The sequence below is a fragment of the Bufo gargarizans genome, chromosome 9 (assembly GCF_014858855.1).
Source record: "Bufo gargarizans isolate SCDJY-AF-19 chromosome 9, ASM1485885v1, whole genome shotgun sequence".
Lineage (NCBI taxonomy): Eukaryota > Metazoa > Chordata > Amphibia > Anura > Bufonidae > Bufo > Bufo gargarizans.
Genome location: NC_058088.1, coordinates 158,482,651 through 158,503,711, shown reverse-complemented (window position 1 = coordinate 158,503,711; position 21,061 = coordinate 158,482,651). Strand labels below are relative to the sequence as shown.

Genomic DNA, 21,061 nt, shown 5'->3' with positions numbered 1-21,061 from the left:
CAAGGGACAGAAATTGTATATTTAATTGTGCAGTTAATGTATGTTCTAATGTGTTTTTATATGCAATGTACCCCTGTATGATGCAATAGCAGGCCTAGTTGGGTGTAGTTGGACATCCCAGACACTAGAGGGAGATAGGGAGCCCCTAGTATAAATGTCCAGGCCTAGACAGGGAGAGTTAGTGTGTGCAGAGTCAGGAGTCTGAGAAGACAGAGGTTAGAAAGCCTGCTCCTGACATGCAGCTGGATAGCCCTGGCTGCTAGCTATGACCAGGAGGCTAGTGAGGAGACCTAGCCTGCCTGAAGCCAAGAGAGCCTTAGTTAGCTCTGAAGTCACCCCAGTAGCAGGACAGAACCTCCTGGGAGAAACCCACAGTCATCCACCAAACAAGTAAGGAAATCCCAGGGAAAGATAAGTAACCCTGATGGGCAGATGCATTACAAAGTAAAGCAAGGATTTAATTAATACCAGAGGAAGAGAGATATTGACCAAGGATTTAAGCCACCCTTTAGGCATCCGGGCCTTGGGATAGAAAGCCAGACAGGAGTTCTAGAAAGAACAGTGTACGCCATTTCTGAGGAAAGGTACAACCTGCTTCTGAGTGCATTGTGGATTTACCCTCTGCGTATCTTGCATAATTAATACCTGCCATTTTGTGGAGAAAGCCTACTTGTGATGCTGTGATTTAAAGGACTGTTATCACCTGCTGTACAAAGTTGGACTGTTTAGTAAAGCAACGTTTGGTTCACTATACTACCCGTGTACCTCAATTATTCCAACTACCAACCGGTGTGCCACCGTCAAAGGCACTGGCGTCATGAACCTTAAAGGGACCTTGCTCCAGGCACTCAAAATACCCGTAACATCCAGGGCACCTCATCCACCATCAGGCCTGGTCCCTACATGCAGAGTGTGCCCCAGAGGAACCGTGTCTACCTCTCCTTCACTGCCACATGCCTGCCCAGGGTTCTCCAATACAGTGAGTAACCCTCGATTGCCCATAACCGTGACCTCACTTCGCTATACCCTGCAGGTCTGGCGTGTTGCAGATATACAATGTGATGTCATTTGAGTACTGATTGACATGCGTAAAATTACCGCCCCCCTTCTTGGGCGTCTGACATCATCACACGTGGCGGGGCAATTTGTGATTTAAGTTTGTGAATTTGTATACCAATGCAAGCTGATGAAGGCTGGAAGGGCCAAAACATGTCCATTTTTTATGTATTTATGAAATAAAAAGCAGATGAATTGAAGATAACAAGCGCTCGCTGGGACTTTATTACTAAGTGATATAATAAGGCAGTAGCTCATAATGGAATTGTCATAACCTTCATTGCAGACAGATATTGCTCTTGTGCCGTGGCCGATACCCCTGGCACTTTTCACACTAGTGTATGGAAGGTACTGAAAATAAGACAGGAGAAATGAGAATGTGCTTGGTTTGGTTATACTACAGCAAAACTATGCAGTCCAAAGGCACAAGTAGGAATACCCTAAAGACTCCATGTAATGTATAAAAAAAATAAAAATAATCAAAAAGGCACATCCAAAACATCGCCCTCTGGATAGTATTACAGATGTCTCACCGATTGAAGAACAGGGCTGTGGATATTTACCACGTCTGTACACAATATCAGTCACAGGTTTGTCTTAGCTTCTATATATTGTGGCTTTGTCTCAATGGTTAAATGGCCAGTAGTAAGACTAGCTGCCAAATATAAAGCGGAACCAAAAATATCTCCAGTGTTGGGACTGTCCATATGACGTATTGTCCACTTTACAAAATTACCCACATTCAGATCGGGCAGATGTCCATTGTCCCGCTTCATATCAATCGCTCTTCAGGGGGCACTTTCAGAACACTATCCATTTCTAGCCGGGCTCCGGCCACCTCCTGTTGGCTGGGACTGTATGTGCCTTCCGATTGTCTCCTCTTCCTTGCTGTCAGCACCATGAAAATGCCCACAATAATAACTAGAAGCAAAACCCCACAAGACACAGGGACTGCAACTCCGAGGAGAGGGAAGGGGAAAGCCCAGGCTGCACTGCTTTTCTGCAAGAAATGAACATCATATTATATCACAGGAGCCCTACCTGAAAGGTACAGGATATGCTGCATACTTAAATGGTCATAACAAGTAAAAACATAATATAGTATATATTGTATATATAGTAAAAACATAATATAATAAAGTTATAGAACATAACCCCTCAATGTGTTGGTACAATCATCTGCTGAACTTAGTTGAATGCTCTTTGTGGGATAACACAATTAATAGATCTACCACCTGTCCACAGAATAGGTGATAAATACATACTGGATTGATGAGGGCCTGCTAGAGGAAAGCCGCTGCTGCGCCGGCCCACCCCTTCTTTGGCTTCACTGCAGTCCTCTGCTGTGGCTGGTTACTTCCACCCGCTGGATTTCGAGCTACGGACCGGCGCATACGTAGTCCAACTCCCTGTTCCTCTGCCCATATGGGCACAGCAGTGCGCAGGTGACCGCCAAGTGTGAAGCGGCGCAGGCGCAAGATTTGTGAAGTAGAGGAGGAGGTAATAATAGGAAAGGAGGGCGAGCCAGAGGGGTGAAATAGGTGTGGTTTTCTGGGCACATCGCTGAGGGGTCTGGGCACTTGCTGCAGTAACGTTGCCCCTGGGCACTTGCCGAACCTCATTAACATAAGTTTCAAAAGTCTTTTTTTTGAAGATCTCGGCAAGAGACAGCACAAATAAAGTAACATTGTAATGTGGGCACAGGAATCTATAACCTGATCTGAGCGGTCTAAAAGCCTCAGATTAGGTGACAGACTCCATTTAAAGCAACATATTTTTAAATAATTTTTTATGTTATTTTCTAAGTCAATATCTAGATTTAAACTTACAAACCATAAACTCCTGCAGTTTTTGCACGGATCACGAAGCCTAATAATATACGCCACTTCTTGGTCTGTACAGATCACTTTTCTGCAGTTATATATCATTCTAATCCTGCCTGTAATAATATCACCTCTGTGTATAGATAAGACAGGATCCATCATTCACAGTAGGTGATTGTCATATCTTATCTATTCCTCCCTTGTGCAATGTCCTCTGCACAGGTCACAGAGCATGCGTAGAAGACTCTCCTATAGAAGTCACTGAGGTCCCCCCGAGACTATTGTGTCTATGGACCATGGGGCTGCCGTAAAGCAATTTTCTAAATGCCCTTAAGAGCAGCTCAGGCAAGATGGCCGCACGCATAACCATGTTCAGGAAATAGAATAGAAAAGTTTGCAAGAAAAGGGGATATGTGTTGCTATCTGGTTTTAACTCACAGCTACAATTTTTGGTGACACATTTCCTTTAATGGCCCAAACAGATGCTAACTGTTCATCTGATGCATAGGATCTGTTTTTTTCTTTATTTTTCTGATGGATCAGAAGAACAGAAAAATAACGGTGATGTGAACTCTCCCTAAGTTTGTGGGCGTAACATGAAAAAAGGTGGAAAAGTTCAAGGTGGATGAATACTTTTTCAAGGCACTGTATATGTAAAATTCATAAAGCCGGTGATTTGAAATTTTAATACTTGTTTACTTTTAAAACTCGTGGTCCCCATAAAGGACTTGAACATGCAATTGTTTGATTGCTTATACCACAGACCACAACTATTTATTTCTAGTCAATTAATACCCTGCTGCAGCCTGCATGGCTGCATGGTACTTGGCCACACAGCAGCTACGGTTTTGGCTGTACACAAGTGTGACATACGGTATAAAGTCATTGGCAGGTGGGTTGTGGGATTAAAGTGTTTTTCCCATCTCAGACAATGGGGGCATATCGCTAGGACCCGCACCTATATCAAGCAGGGAAAGTGGTGGCTGGAGGACTCCTGTTCCGGCCACCCCCGAGCGTTATCCCCATAAAAGTGAATGCTATTGCACCGCGCATGGACAGCCCCCCCTCCCATTCACTTTTATGAGCCAGACGGAAATATTTTCGGCACATCTACGCCGAGAATGAAGCCCTGAAAGTGGTGGAGGGCGCACTGCCCTCCTTTCATTTCATGTACGCCGAAAATAGTTGAGCGCTGTCTCAGCTATTTTCATCGGGCCCATAGAAGTGAATGGGAGCGGTGACCACGCATGCTCAGTGGGCTCCCATTTGCTTCTATGGGGAGAGCGCTTGATGGTGGCCAGACCCAGGCTCCTCCAGCCACCACTTTGGCCCCCACTGTTCTTGATATAGGTGCGGGTCCCATTGGTTGGACCCGCCCCTTTCAGACAATGGGGATATATCCTAGCGATATACCCCCATTGTCTCAGATAGAAATACCCCATTAAGTACAGGTTTTGCTTGGGGGTCCCAGAAGTTGGCTTTTGGTGTCAGAAAGCTAGCTAATGTACAAAACCACATGTAGCACAGCCCAAATCCTAAAATATTACAAAATACATGATAATCAGTGACAAACACTATCATTGATTAGCTAGATTTGGAGAATACTTGAGAAGCACATACATAGACATGCAGGTTATACACAAAGTGTGGACACCAATCAGATACACATCAGGAGTCTTAAAGGGGTTATCTAGGACTTTAAAATTGTCTTTAGTATAGGCCAGGGATGGGCAAACTGCGGCTCTCCAGCTGTTGTAAAACTACAACTCCCAGTATGCCCAGTCTGCCTACAGCTATCAGCCTACAGCAGGGCATGATGGGATTTGTAGTTTTACAACAGCTGGAGAGCCGCAGTTTGCCCATCCCTGGTATAGTCAATCAATAACCTATCTGGTGGGAGGCCAACTAGTGGCACCCTGCCAGTCAGCAAGTGCCACATCCACATCATCGTTTAACTGGCACTTTTCATAGTAACTGGTATTACAGGTGACTGGGACTGAACTGGAATTCTAGGCACAGCTGCTACTAAACTAGTTGTGCCTTGAAAACCACGAAGGGGACACAGAGCCCACTTGAATGCCGTGGCACCGTCAGCTAATTAATGGAAGAGCCAAGAGTCAAACCCCCCAGGAATAATACTGACTGCGAAGGGTCATCAATTTTAAGTCCCAGATAACCCCTTTAATTACAAGTAGAAATAATGTGGAATCAGTACAAGCATGCAATTTTACAACCCAGTGTGGCAAATACAGTCATAGTAACAGATGAGCTGAGGTTTCCTGGCAGAAGTATAGAGCGAGTGATTAGCAATTCCCAGTGTTAATGAAGGTGGCACAATTTCAGGTGACACAGAATAACATAACGTGATCACACAGACCATGCAAACAGATTGTTAACCAACATGCAGATTCCCGACAAAAGCAACAGCAATGAAGGAACTCTGGCTAGCACGCGATCCTGGCAGGTGGAGCTCACACGTCTGGAGTGAAGTCACAAGACATTGCTTTGGAAAGCTTAGTGACACAAGACAGGTCCATATAGTCATCATCATCTGAGATCCATAGTCACCTACCTCACAGCGGACCCCGCTGAAGCTGGCATTGCAGAGACACTTGTAGTTGTTGACCGAGTCCTGGCATGTCCCGCCGTTGAGACACGGGTTGGGCTCACAGTCATTGATGTTGATGTCACATCTACACAACCAGAAATATTACAGAGAAGATCATTAAGACAAACATCTAGTGCAGGGATCAGCAACCTCAAGCACTCCAGCTGAAACTACAACTCCCCATATGCACTTCACTTCTGTGGAAGTTCTGAGAACAGCCGAGCAAGTTTGCATGCTGGGAGCTGTAGTTCCAGGGGGTGCGCGAAGGTGACGGCTGACTCCCACCAATCAGATATTGATGGCCTACCCTTAAAGTAGATGAGTAATTGACTAAATTGATCCATGGGAATGTGAGGACTTCTTTTACAGTATCCTCCTAATGGATCAGTCTTGGGCCTCATGCACACGACCGTTGTTCGGGTCCGCATCCAAGCCGCAGTCTTTGCCCATTGTAGACATGCCTATTATTGTCCGCAAAACGGACATGAATAGGACATGTTTTTTGTGAGGCTTTAGAGCAAATTCACACCGTGGCTTTTGCATTCCACAGCAGAATCCACTCTCGTTCCTGCTTTGGCTTTTCAGTTTGAATGCAGGTGGACCCGCTCACCATTTAGCCCCAGTGAATCGACACTATGTCAAGAAATGACATGTACTTTTTTTGGCACTGTCGTAGAAGATAAACTGTGGCTGATTGAATGGCAGCATGGCCTCCCATTTAAAACCACGCGACCAGTGCGCGCTTCTTGGCATGGAATCTGTGCCAGGAAAAACTCTGTGAACTAGCCCCTAGGTTTCATGCACACAGAGGTAAAGTATGGATCCATAGCGGTTTATGGGCGCAGTATTACAGTTCCGTACAATGTGGATTGGTAGTGAGGCCATGGGTATACGACTTGAATGGAGATACACAAAGGGGCATAGAACTATTAGGAGAAGGAATACATATTACAAATTTCTGATACAGGAAACAATCTTTATGTGAACAAAGGTGCAAGCCAAGGGCTCCATTAGACAATGCTGTGCATACAGTTGCAAGAAAAAGTATGTGAACCCTTTGGAATTATATGGATTTCTGCACAAATTGGTCATAAAATGTGATCTGATCTTCATCTAAGTCACAACAATAGATAATCACAGTCTGCTTAAACTAATAACACACAAAGAATTAAATGTTACCATGTTTTTATTGAACACATCATGTAAACATTGACAGTGCAGGTGGAAAAAGTATGTGAACCCCTAGACTGATGACATCTTCAAGAGCTAATTGGAGTGAGATATCAGCCAACTGGAGTCCAATCAATGAGATGAGATTGGAGGCGTTGGTTACAGCTGCCCTGCCCTATAAAAAACACACACCAGTTCTGGGTTTGCTTTTCACAAGAAGCATTGCCTGATGTGAATGATGCCTCGCACAAAAGAGCTCTCAGAAGACCTACAATTAAGAATTGTTGACTTGCATAAAGCTGGAAAGGGTTATAAAAGTATCTCCAAAAGCCTTGCTGTTCATCAGTCCACGGAAAGACAAATTGTCTATAAATGGAGAAAGTTCAGCACTGCTGCTACTCTCCCTAGGAGTGGCCGTCCTGTAAAGATGACTGCAAGAGCACAGAGCAGACTGCTCAATGAGGTGAAGAAGAATCCTAGAGTGTCAGCTAAAGACTTACAAAAGTCTCTGGCATATGCTAACATCCCTGTTAGCGAATCTACGATATGTAAAACACTAAACAAGAATGGATTTCATGCACAGAGGAAGAGGAAGCCACTGCTGTCCAAAAAATACATTGCTGCACGTTTACAGTATGCACAAGAGCACCTGGATGTTCCAAAGCAGTACTGGCAAAATATTCTGTGTACAGATAGAACCAAAGTTGAGTTGTTTGGAAGAAACACACAACACTATGTGTGGAGGAAAAGAGGCAGAGCACACCAACATCAATGCCTCATCCCAACTGTGAAGTATGGTGGTGAGGGCATCATGGTTTGGGGCTGCTTTGCTGCGTCAGGGCCTGGACGGATTGCTATCATCGAAGGAAAAATGAATTCCCAAGTTTATCAAGACATTTTGCAGGAGAACTTAAGGCCATCTGTCCACCAGCTGAAGCTCAACAGAAGATGGGTGTTGCAACAGGACAACAACCCAAAGCATAGAAGTAAATCAACAACAGAATGGCTTAAACAGAAGAAAATACACTTTCTGGAGTGGCCCAGTCAGAGTCCTGACCTCAACCCGATTGAGATGCTGTGGCAGGACCTCAAGAAAGCGATTCACACCAGACATCCCAAGAATATTGCTGAACTGAAACAGTTCTGTAAAGAAGAATGGTCAAGAATTACTCCTGACCGTTGTGCACGTCTAGTCTGCAACTACAGGTAACGTTTGGTTGAAGTTATTGCTGCCAAAGGAGGTTCAACCAGTTATTAAATCCAAGGGTTTATATACTTTTTCCACCTGCACTGTGAAGATGTACATGGTGTGTTCAATAAAAACATGGTAACATTTAATTCTTTGTGTGTTATTAGTTTAAGCAGACTGTGATTGTCTATTGTTGTGACTTAGATGAAGATCAGATCACATTTTATGACCAATTTGTGCAGAAATCCATATCATTCCAAAGGGTTCACATACTTTTTCTTGCAACTGTATCTGGCTTTGTGAGTGAAGCAGTTCATTAGACGTGCCTACTTGAGGATATAGGACCATAGGTGACCCAGTACATGTTGCCATGCTCTAGCTGCCAGCAATCTTAGTTCATTCCCTCAGTCTGACAGATGTGGCCAAGTTCTCCAAAAGTCACTTATAAGAATAAAAAGTATACTCATTTTTATGTAAACAGCGCACACCCAGTAAAAATGGTGACTGACGGCTGCTATGATGTTTAATTTCACATGAGTTCTTACCTTTTTCCTGTAAAGCCCGGCCGGCAAGTACAGTTTGCGCCCCAGATTCCATTATTGCATTTACCGCCATTCAGGCAGGTTACATTTATTCCACAACGCTCAGGAGGGAACGGCCATCTGTCAATAGAGAAAGTGAGATGATATTATAATAATCAAGTATTTTCACAACCTATAAATAATTCAAAGCTTCTTTTAGTGTGGCATGCATTCTCCTATTCTGAGAGAGAATCCATTGCCTTCACCGGTCACAAATATGAGCTGTAACATGAATGTATAGTAAGGTCCCATAGGAAAGGCATGAAGAAAAGTAATGTGAAGCAAGTCATATTATTGTACGAGACATGAAAACTTTCCACAATGGAGTTCCTCTTTAGAATAAAACATTTGGCAAGTAGGGTTTTCTTAGTAACCTTCCGTTAAGAAAAAATTGTGTAAGGCTACTTTCACACCAGCGTTTTTGCTGGATCCGGCAGGGTTCAGCAAAAAATGCTACCATTACTGATGATGCAACCGTCTGCATCCGTTATGAACGGATCCGGTTGTATTATCTTTAACATTGTAAAGATGGATCCGTCATGAACTCCATTGAAAGTCAATGGGGGACGGATCCGTTTTGTATTGTGTCAGAGAAAACTGATCCATCCCCATTGACTTGCATTGTGGGTCATGATCGATCCGTCTTGCTTCGCATCTCAGGACGGAAAGCAAACCGCAGCATGCTGCGGTTTGCTCTCTGGTATGAGAACGGAATGGAATGCATTTTGGAGCATTCCGTTCTGTTCAGTTTTGTCTCCATTGACAATGAAAGGGGACAAAATGGAAGTGTTTTTTTTCCGGTATTGAGACCCTATGACGAATCTCAATACCGGAAAATACTAACACTAGTGTGAAAGTAGCCTAAGCCACCATTAAATTGTTTACTGCTTAAAGGATAACTGTCATATTTATTTTATTTGCTTGTTTACTAGAGCTAGGCATGTATACCTGAGTTAGTTTGTCAATGATTCCCAAATGATCTGTAATTACATTATAATAACAGCTTTCATTAATGTCTCCTGTCCCTTAAAATACCGTTGCTAGGGCTTGTCTGTCTTCCCTTTAGTATAAGCAGAAGACAGAGGGGCGGTCCTTCACACTGCATGCCTGCATTAGGCTTTAGAATAAGGAGGCGTGTCTGTCTGTAATCCAATCTGATTGGCTGGCAGGAAGCTGATGGCTAAAGCAAGTGTGTACGTCAGGGATCAGCAACCTCTGGCACTCCAGCCATTCTGAAACTACAACTCCCAGAATCCTCCTTTCACTTCTATGGGAGTTACAAGAACAGTGGTATAAGTGTGCATGATGGAAGTTGTAATTTCACAGCAGCTGGAGTGCCGAAGGTTGCTGGTCCCTGGTGTATGTGAAGTGAGGGAAGGCAGTTTTGGCCTCAGAAAACTGGCGGGGGAGAAGATTCTCATATTGCAGGTTTCAAAATAGCCGTAACGAAGAGAAAAGCTCAAGGAAAACAGTGGTATGTGATTTTTTTTTTTGGACAGTTACACAGTTATTTTTTTTGTTGTTAATTTTTGAAAACTTTTTTTTATTACTTCACATTAAAAGGTCTTTACTGACACTTACTCGCAGTAAACCCCGGCAAAGGTGGCTGGGCATACACATTTGTAGCTATTCACACCGTCTAAGCAGAAGCCTCCATTTAAACAACGATGCTGCTCACAGTCATCCACGTTAATTTCACAGTTTTTGCCGGTGTAGCCTGAAGAACAGTTGCACCGAAAGTCATTCTCCAGGTCGTAGCACGAACCATGAACACAGGGGCTAGACTTACAGTCATCAATATTGAGCTCACAGTGAACTCCCTCCCATCCCGATTCACACGTACAGCTGAATGAATCGAACAAATCTTGACATTTTCCACCATGCTGACAGGGAGCATCACCGCACACATCTGCCCCTTTACATCCAAGCTCCAGTGACACTTGTTCTTTCTTCACAAAATGTTGAGGAAATAATTGATCAGCAAATGGCAGATATAGGCCTCTGATGGAAACTTGTCCAAGGCATCCAGTGTAATTCTTAGCCAGTATAATTGCAGTGTCCTCTACTAAGAAACTCAAGCTGGCAGCATTGCCGTGTAGTGTTGTACTCTGCTCATTGTCTAAGCTTATTGTCCATCGAGGGACCACATCTATAAAAGATTTCATCACCTCAACTCTGTGCCATAAGGCATCAGAAACCATCATCCTTGTATTGAAATGGATTCCGTCCACGCTGTTTCCACTCTGTAAAGTGATGAGCAATTGACCGTTCTGAACGATGATAGAAATATAGTCCAGATCTTTGGTGGCTTCAAGCAAAATAGCATCTGTGTCTCGAGTCTTGAAGTCTATCGAAATGAATTCAAGTTGTGGTCCTGATGAAATGTTGGATGTAAAGATCACTGAGCTTTCTTCTTTGAAAGTGGCGTTGACCAGACCTAAAAATAAGACAGACATCAAATCATCTCAAACTATTAAAGGAGAAAACGGAATTAGTGAAGCAAGCAAAAGTTCACATTTCAGTTTTGGAGATCTGCCGCAAATGCCAGCTGGACAAAATAAGGTTGCATACAACGGTTTTTGTCCAGCCGAAATCAGCTGGATCACCGTCAGACCTCGTTGCAGTCAATGGTTAATGGTGAAGTAGAGGATCCTGTTATATATGGCAGGCTGCTCTAGGCTGGAACAGCCTGCCGTATCTTAAAACGGACATGTGAATGAAGCCTAACTGAATAGGTAAAAAAAAAATTATAAAATAAAAATCTATCCATACATGTATACCCTCCAGGAAAATCTTTGCAGGTGGCCTCTGATGGACAAGGATTCCACTGACACCACACCTGCTCTTCACACGTTGGTCCAGTGAATTTGGCTGAGCACTCACAGGTGAAGTCGTTCCAGGTCACGGTGCAGGTGGCATTATTCTTGCATGGGCTGGACTAGGAAAACGAAGATGAAGATCTATTCATTTGTTCTATCATTACAAGAGAAAAGAAAACACTCCATATTCAGCTGTAGAGGAGAAACGTTGAGTCTAACTTGTGGAATTTAGGTCTTTACCCTTTTTCTTTTGGTTTTTGTAGATGCACATTTTCTCCATGCTGCCTCACACATACATTGGGGCAGCTATACTGCAGCCGCACCCCCTCATCCATTCACTTCAAACAGGGGGCTTTCCATTTACCCTGATTCTATAGACAGGGAAAGGGGAGGAAACCACTATCCGCCTAATAAGATTTATTATAAAGGTTCTTTATTCTACTGATTTATGCAAAGTGATAATTGGTAAGATCTAAACAATATAAAGAAGCCTTCTAATTATTGCCCAGTGTAAATGTGCTCAATTATCCTTGATAAAATATATTTTTATATTTTATATCTCGCCATCAATGCACATAGAAATGCGCAAATTATAATTATAAACTATATTTTTCTTAATTAACCCGTCACATCAATATCTTTACAATTTATATTTTTATTGGCATTATTTTATTACTGTCATTAAACCCCTTGAAGCAGAGAAATGACTAATGTATGAGACTTCAGTATGATACTAAAGTGACAAAACCACCGTATAAAATGTGTGTGCCATATACATAATACAATCGAATAAATATTGCAGGAACATGTTATTTCTCGTGTTTTATGCTCACCTGACACACGTCATCAGACACACAATTCTTTGTGACATTGGTGATGGAAACTGGGTAGACTTGATCATCTTTGTCATCAAACGAGAAAAACTCCAAACGACGATCATTGATTCGAACATCTTGAAGGCATCCTTTAAAATATCCACCCCACTGCTCAACGTCTCTACCCGGTGGCATTCCTCCGATGAGTACAGTGTCTTCTGCTGAAACTGATAATGTTGGCAGCTGCTCAAACTCTTCCTCGAATTTGACACCGTTTAGTTTGACAAGCCCCTCCATTACTGATATAGTGATCATATTCTTCTTGCCATTGCTGACATATTCTTTGAAAGAAAGTGTTTCTGACAAAAATTTGATATTGATTTGTCCAGATTTCAGGTAGATTGACAAGTAATCCACAGTACCATTACTCATCTGTAGGACCAGGCCATCACGTTTGAATGTCCTAATGAAAGCAGATATAGTGAAAGAGTCTCCAACATGTTGGGCGATTGTGAAGTTGGCAAGACTAGGTATATCTTCCCAGAAGAATGTCCCAGATGTGTACTCTGTAGAAAAAGAGAGGAATGAAGGTGAATCCACCAGAAATAGACAGCTGGACTGAAGCGATAAGAACAAAACACAGGTGGTGGAGTGGGTTACAGGGCCGGTGTGGTTTCAAGAGGAAACCTGACGCATCAGGATCGACCTGTAATAGATGATTACTTACCTGACAGATCCCACATCGCTGCTCCAGTTCTCCTGGCAGGGCTCTGTGTTGGCAGCTGTGAAATCGTATCAAAAACACGTGACCGCTGCAGCCAATCATCGGCACCGGTTCATATTTGATTCCGAATCTAATGTAGTGTTCTCACAGTGAGCACAGTACATTAGATCAACGATCAGATATTAACCGACTATCATAAATTCTATGATACAGTCAGGTCAGGGGAGTGTGGTTGGTCCAGTAGATGTGGCCAATACATGGCCCGTGTCTCCTGGGCCGATCACATTCGTCTGAATCAACCGTAATTTGTAACAATCTGTTTCCATTGAGTTCCCCCTAGTAGTGGCTGCAAGAAAATGCAGGGTTTTCACATTGGGAAGTGGACTTTCTGAGAACGTTCTCCATCCACAGACCCAATAGTGTACTCACCTTAGAGGCAGACCCCATGAATGCTAAGGGACCCCGCATTTAACTCCTCCTGTCCCTGATATAAAACAATGGCATTTTCTTTCAGCCATCACTAGGGGGAGCTCAGGGCAGAGATGTTTACAGCTTACACTGAGTTTAATGGTAGCTGCCCATGCACTGAGCTCCTAGTTTTATAATGTATGAAGGGAAACCGTGGAAATAAGCTGAGAAATATGGTGTTCAGAATGAGTGCTGTATTTATAAAGCACCTGTTCCACTTTTTTATGACATAGAAGTGGGTGAGGTGGAGTGTGATACATTTTTAATCAAAAAAATTCTCGTTATTAAAATAATAATATGTCATTCTGACAGAATTCTCACTGGGTGGCCCACACTGTTTTGCTATTAGGTCCTATGATATCTGTGTACGTCCCCGCACACACCTCAACAACAACAATTTGTTTTGGAGGGTTTTAAAAAAAAAAGCATGAAGGAGTCACAATTTTATCTGATGAGCAGAGATAACTAAATATACACAACAAATTGCAAAATGTGCCTGAAAGAAGAAAAAAAATTAAATCAGTAACTTAAGCACATACCTTCCAAGCAAGTTGGACCAGTGTATGGTCTGACACAGTCACACTTATAATTGATCCACTGGTCAATGCACGGTGATTGATGGTGACAAGGATTGTTGTGGCACCAGTCTGTTTTATTACATCCCAGTATGAGATTATAGGACTGGTCATCTCCAATATTCTCTGGTATCAGGATGGCGTAGTCAATTGTAAGATCTTCTAAACATCCGGTGAAGTTCTGCTTGCTCCTTGTATTGTTCAGTAGGGAGTCCTGTGCAAGTCCTCCTATGTATACTTTTTTGAATGTCTCCTGAAGCGGAGGATCATACGCAGTGTTTAAAGGTTTTCTGCTGTAACATAAGCCATCACTGCAACCTTGATGGTATAGAGTTAGATTGAGGTATGAATTCAGGCTAACACTTGCTTGATACCAACGGCCGTCATCTACTTTATAATTATCTATTACTAGGACTGAAAGAGTGTCATTATAGTTAAATATAACCTGCAAGAATCCATTATAAAGTTCAAGTATTAGATAGCTTCTCTCATTTCCCCAATACAGGAGAACCATATCTGGCAAAGTGGTTCTAAACCGTACTGCTATGTGGGTTGAGTCTTCTTCAGCACTTCTCTTACTTCTGTTGGATACCTCAAGTTCATAGACAAAGTACCCAGTTGATGAGAAGGAAAATGTGGTGGGAGTGGAACAATCCAGCCCATAAAAGCCTGGTTGGCAGATGCAGAGATGCTCATGGATCGCCATCTCCTCCATATAGATGGGGGCGCACACAGCATCATTTTGGCAGCTATGATTTAAGCATCCCAGCAGCTTTACGGAGCAGTTTTTACCTCCCCAACTGATTCCATCTAGTGTGGTTGCTGGACATTCACAGGTATAGTCTGCAACTCCATCTTTGCAGGTTGCTCCATTCTCGCATGGGTTGCTTTCACAGTCATCAATGTTTATAGTGCATAGCACACCTATAAGATACAAACAAAGGGAATCAATCCTAGGGACTGTAAGCATGGAAAACAAAAGCCCCCTTGGCATGCCATAGAGAGGGGCATCTCAGAGACGTCTCTCAGCGGGCATCTAACCACCATATACAAAGCTGGCTTATAGCTTTGCTGCATTGGGTGAAAATAACCAGAGAATTCCTGATACTGACAAGGCTCGTCATTGTTGCTGCCTTTACACAGCTATCGGGAATAGAAATAGACCACACTGTGATATACTTTGGAACTGTGCCTATTGCTGTTATTTGTACTAATACTACTCCCATCATCAACTTTACTTATTGTAACCAATGGGCCTAGTCACTGATGCACCATCATCCGCTGGCCCTTGCATCTGCCCTCCGTCCATTTACTGCATAACTCCAGGGAGCATTGGAGTGAGAACAGCCTCTGTAAATCAACTACTACTCCTATCAGTGCCACAACTACCACTCTTCTCCTCCCAGCGGGTCACTGCAGTAGAGGAAGAGACACACTGGGGATGGGGACTCGGTGTCATAATATTGCAGAAATTTCTGCAATGTAAGGCCTCATGCACACAACAGTTGTTTCATTCCGTGTCCGTTGTTCCATTTTTTGTGATTTTCTCGGGACCCATTGACTTTCAATGGGTCCGTTGAAAACTCAGCTAATGCAGTTTGTCATCCGCGTCCGTGATCCGTGGTTCTAGTCCGTCAAAAAAATATAACCTGTCCTATTTTTTTTCACGGAAAACGGTTCGCGGACCCATTAAAGTCAATGGGACCGTGAAAAACGCGGAGGCACACAAGATTGTTATCCGTGTCCGTTTTTTTCCTATCATTTGCATGGAAAACATGACTTAGACTTTTTTTTACTTTCCTTCATGTCTAGAGATCCTCCAAAAATAAAGGAAGACACACGGAAACAAAAACGGACACGGATCACGGAACAACAGAACCCCATTTTGCGGACCGAGAAAAGCAACTGTCATGTGCATGAGGCCTAAGTCTGTTGCATGAAAGGGAACATTTCTGCAGCAAATACATGGAATACCACAAGCCCTATATGGCGGAATGCGAAATCACAGAAATGTCCGCAACAAACGTGACGCCCGTGAATATATCCTTGTAGGGAGGGGATAAAATGCCATCAGCCGAGATTATAGATTTTAATTCATTCAAGTGGCTCATATAGACTGCTACATGGAAATGAATGTACTGTACTAGACTCATACAGTTGACCTTTTATGTATATACCCAGAGCACAGATCACATATACAGAAGGCACACAATAGTGACTAGTGCACACAGTAGCATCACCAACAGATGGCAGATGGCAGTTTTTGATGTTTGTGTATTTCTAAAAATGTATCATACAAAACTAGTATTGCACACATTTGTAGAACTGTAGTCCCCTGTAAACACCAGCACATGGCAGTGCTACCATTTTATGCCCGTCCTCTATCTGTCGGGCAGTTCCTCTCCGGAGTAATATCTTGTTGTAGACCCTAATGATGAGCATGTGAGGGAATCGACAAAACCAGCCCTGATCCTCACACGTCTTCTCCTTCCAGCTCTTCGGCCATCTTCTATTTTCAATGGACTATGCAGCTGGGAAGAGCACTCTCATCATATCTATTAGGCCTCTTTCACACGACCGTTATTTTTTTCCGTTTACGCAATGTTTTTTGCGGAACAATTCATTGTAATGGTTCTGAAAAAAAACGTACTCCGTATGCATTCAGTTTCCGTTCCGTTGAAAGATAGAACATGTCCTATTATTGCCCGCAAATCACGTTTCGTGGCTCCATTCAATTCAATGGGTCCGCAAAAGAAACGGAACACATATGGAAATGCATCCATATGTTTTCCGGATCCGTTACGTTTTTGCGGAACCATCTATTGAAAATGTTATGCCCAGGCCAATTTTTTCTATGTAATTACTGTATACTGTATATGCCATACGGAAAAATGGAACAGAAACAGAAACACAACGGAAACAAAAAACGGAACAACGGATCTGTGAAAAATAGACTGGAAAACACTTAAAAACCCATACGGTCGTGTGAAAGAGGCCTTATTCCTCTATTCCATGGCTGTCCTAGTTCATTGGGATTTAAGGCAAACTAAAGGCAAAGGATTGGAATTATCCTTTAATAAGCCGCTGTTGGTCAGACCCCCATCCCCGATATAATCAGCCTAATTGGTCCATGTCCTAGAGCTGATGAAGTAAAAAATAACCATTTCTAATCTTTTCACATTGTTCCTTAGTTACTAAGTGTTTAAGTAGTCACATGGCACCCTGTGGCTTCAGGAGTCTATGGGTGACTACTGCCGCTACACCAGGAGATGCCATCAACCGGTACACAAGGGAGGTCCAGAACATGATGCAGGGTTTTACACTCTTATCACCTGTGATAAAGTAAGGCATGCCACCTTCCTTAGGCTCTGTTCACACTTTGATTTGTCAACATATTCGTTGGACGTACCAGCAAAGCTCCCAAAACATATGTCAAATGTATCAATAGGCCTCCCCCCTATGCTAAAAGAGTGTCTGTCCTTTCGGAATACCAATATTTTCTCGTTTTTACTGTATAGGAAAGTGAAGTCTGCTGGGGTTTTCTAAACTGATGGATACAGTTAAAAATGTACACTACAGAGTGTATATATATATATACATATATATATATACATATACATATATATACAGACGTGGACAAAATTGTTGGTACCCTTTGGTCAATGAAAGAAAAAGTCACAATGGTCACAGAAATAACTTTAATCTGACAAAAGTAATAATAAATTAAAATTCTATAAATGTTAACCAATGAAAGTCAGACATTGTTTTTCAACCATGCTTCAACAGAATTATGTAAAAAAATAAACTCATGAAACAGGCATGGACAAAAATGATGGTACCCCTAACTTAATATTTTGTTGCGCAACCTTTTGAGGCAATCACTGCAATCAAACGCTTCCTGTAACTGTCAATGAGACATCTGCACCTCTCAGCAGGTATTTTGGCCCACTCCTCATGAGCAAACTGCTCCAGTTGTGTCCGGTTTGAAGGGTGCCTTTTCCAGACTGCATGTTTCAGCTCCTTCCAAAGATGCTCAATAGGATTGAGGTCAGGGCTCATAGAAGGCCACTTTAGAATAGTCCAATTTTTTCCTCTTAGCCATTCTTGGGTGTTTTTAGCGGTGTGTTTTGGGTCATTGTCCTGTTGCAAGACCCATGACCTGCGACTGAGACCAAGCTTTCTGACACTGGCTAGTACATTTCTCTCTAGAATTCCTTGATAGTCTTGAGATTTCATTGTACCCTGCACAGATTCAAGACACCCTGTGCCAGACGCAGCAAAGCAGCCCCAGAACATAACAGAGCCTCCTCCATGTTTCACAGTAGGGACAGTGTTCTTTTCTTGATATGCTTCATTTTTTCGTCTGTGAACATACAGCTGATGTGCCTTGGCAAAAACTTCGATTTTTGTCTCATCTGTCCACAGGACATTCTCCCAGAAGCTTTGTGGCTTGTCAACATGTAGTTTGGCATATTCCAGTCTTGCTTTTTTATGATTCGTTTTCAACAATGGTGTCCTCCTTGGTCGTCTCCCATGTAGTCCACTTTGGCTCAAACAACGACGGATGGTGCGATCTGACACTGATGTTCCTTGAGCATGAAGTTCACCTTGAATCTCTTTAGAAGTCTTTCTAGGCTCTTTTGTTACCATTCGGATTATCCGTCTCTTAGATTTGTCATCAATTTTCCTCCTGCGGCCACGTCCAGGGAGGTTGGCTACAGTCCCATGGATCTTAAACTTATGAATAATATGTGCAACTGTACTCACAGGAACATCTAGTTGCTTGGAGATGGTCTTATAGCCTTTACCTTTAACATGCTTGTCTATAATTTTCTTTCTGATCTCTTGAGACAGCTCTTTCCTTTGCTTCCTCTGGTCCATGTCGAGTGTGGTACACACCATATCACCAAACAACACAGTGATTACCTGGAGCCATATATATAGGCCCAATGGCTGATTACAAGGTTGTAGACACCTGTGATGCTAATTAGTGGACACACCTTGAATTAACATGTCCCTTTGGTCACATTATGTTCTGTGTTTTCTAGGGGTACCATCATTTTTGTCCATGCCTGTTTCATGAGTTTATTTTTTTACATAATTCTGTTGAAGCATGGTTGAAAAACAATGTCTGACTTTCATTGGTTAACATTTATAGAATTTTAATTTATTATTACTTTTGTCAGATTAAAGTTATTTCTGTGACCATTGTGACTTTTTCTTTCATTGACCAAAGGGTACCAACAATTTTGTCCACGTCTGTATATATATATATATACATATATATATACACATACATATACATATATATACATACACATAGAGTAGCACTCCAAAAAATAAGTTAAAAAATTAATTAGTTTATTCACCCAATGGTGTAGCGACATTTCGGCTCTATCCCTGGGATAGAGCCGAAACGTCCCTACACCATTGGGTGAATAAACTACTTCATTTTTTAACTTATTTTTTGGAGTGCTGCTCTATTTTACACTTGTTAATATTGGGTAAGCTTTATCCCTTTGAGCTTGCACCCAGCCTTCCCTTCTTTTTAGTCGTCTCTCTCTCTCTCTCTCTGGTCGCTGCCAGGATTGTAGCGTTGAGGAGATCCCATAGAAATGAATGGGATCTGCAAAAAAATCCAACACTAGCTGCCATGATTTAAGCACCCAACAGCTTTATGGAGCAGTTTTTACCTCCCCCACTGATTCTATCTCGCTACAATCCTGGCCGTGACCGATGTCGCCATGTAGCCTTAGATCTCCTAGGACAGTGATGACGAACCTATGGCCCGGGTGCCAGAGGCGGCACTCAGAGCCCTCTCTGTGGGCACCCGCACCCTGGAGAAAGTCTATGGCGTACCAGTATGCCTTAGACTTTTCCTGCCATTCATCAGCGCAGGGCATGAACAGCACAGGCACCGCACTGAGTGTAGGCAGGTTATTATAGATAAATGACAAAGTACATGGAAGATACACTATGTTGGTGTTCAGGTTAAATTGCCGTGTTGGCACTTTGCGATAAATAAGTGGGTTTTGGGTTGCAGTTTGGGCACTCAGTCTCTAAGAGGTTCACCATCACTATCCTAGGACATGAACAGAGCATTGCCTACTGGAGCTGTCCTTATACCATTGCTTTGAAAGACCCAAGTGCACCAAACAAATATTGCAAGTATACAGGTATTACTGAGAGGCCACTATCTGTACCTGAGGTGCTGCAAACGGAGCGGAATGCATTTTGGAGCATTCCGTTCTGTTCAGTTACGTTTTGTCCCCATTGACAATGAATGGTGACAAAACAGAAGCGTTTTTTTCCCGGTATTGATACCCTATGACGGATCTCAATACCGGAAAAGAGAAACACTAGTGTGAAAGTAGCCTAAGACAAGTTACTTGGTGAAAGAGGGGATATCAAGACCTCTGTAGAAGAGGTTCTTACCCCAGGAGACACATACAATGTCCCGATGGGATATACGAGCTGTGCTCAGGCCTCATTTTAACAAGAACCTGTCATGACAAAATGCAGTGTAATCTGCAGGCAGCCTGTTATAGAGCAGGAGGAGCTGAGCAGATCGATATATAGTTTTCTGGTAAAAGATTCAGTAAGGCGGACCGTTTCCGTTTCCATTCTGTTTTTTACGGACTGTATACGGAACCATTCATTTCAATGGATACGCAAAAAAAACGGAAGGTACTCCGTATGCCTTCCATTTCCGTTCAAAAATAGAACATGTCCTATTAGGCTCCATTCACACATCCGCAATTTTGCAGAACGGAATTGCGGACCCATTTATTTCTATGGGGCCACACGTTGTGCGGCCCGGATCCGGAAATTGCGGGTCCGGGTCCGCAATTCCGATCCCGAAAAAAAATAGAACATGCCCTATTCTTGTCCGCAATAGGTCTATTCTATTGCCACTGTCCGTGTTTTGCAGATCCGCAAAACACACACGGATGTGTGAATGGACCCTTATTGTCAGCATAATGGACAAGGATAGTACTGTTCTATCAGGGGCCAGCTGTTCCGTTCCACAATAAACGGAATGCACACGGACGTCATCCGTACTTTTTGCGGATCCGTTTTTTTTGCGGACTGCAAAATACTGAAAAACCCATACGATCGTGTTCAAGAGGCCTAAAACTTGTAATTTTTACATTTCCCACAAAAGTATGTATCGATCAGCTCCTCCCGCTCTATACCATGCTGCCTGCTGACCGCACTGCATTTTTACAGTGC

The 21,061-nt window shown here is 42.8% G+C and overlaps 1 protein-coding gene across 1 annotated transcript in view; it reads right to left on the bottom strand.

Moving 5' to 3' along the window:
* Positions 1-1,239: 1,239 nt before the first annotated feature.
* LOC122919826 (protein crumbs homolog 2-like) overlaps positions 1,240-21,061 on the bottom strand; it is a 95,861-nt gene continuing 76,039 nt past the window's right edge. The window contains exons 7-13 of the mRNA XM_044269017.1: positions 13,793-14,752; positions 12,080-12,627; positions 11,200-11,365; positions 10,009-10,864; positions 8,392-8,508; positions 5,452-5,572; positions 1,240-2,056 (exon numbers count right to left, since the gene is read on the bottom strand). Of these exons, the coding sequence (XP_044124952.1) occupies positions 1,829-2,056; positions 5,452-5,572; positions 8,392-8,508; positions 10,009-10,864; positions 11,200-11,365; positions 12,080-12,627; positions 13,793-14,752 (2,996 nt within the window). The 3' untranslated portion in view covers positions 1,240-1,828. The remainder of the gene's footprint in view (positions 2,057-5,451; positions 5,573-8,391; positions 8,509-10,008; positions 10,865-11,199; positions 11,366-12,079; positions 12,628-13,792; positions 14,753-21,061) is intronic.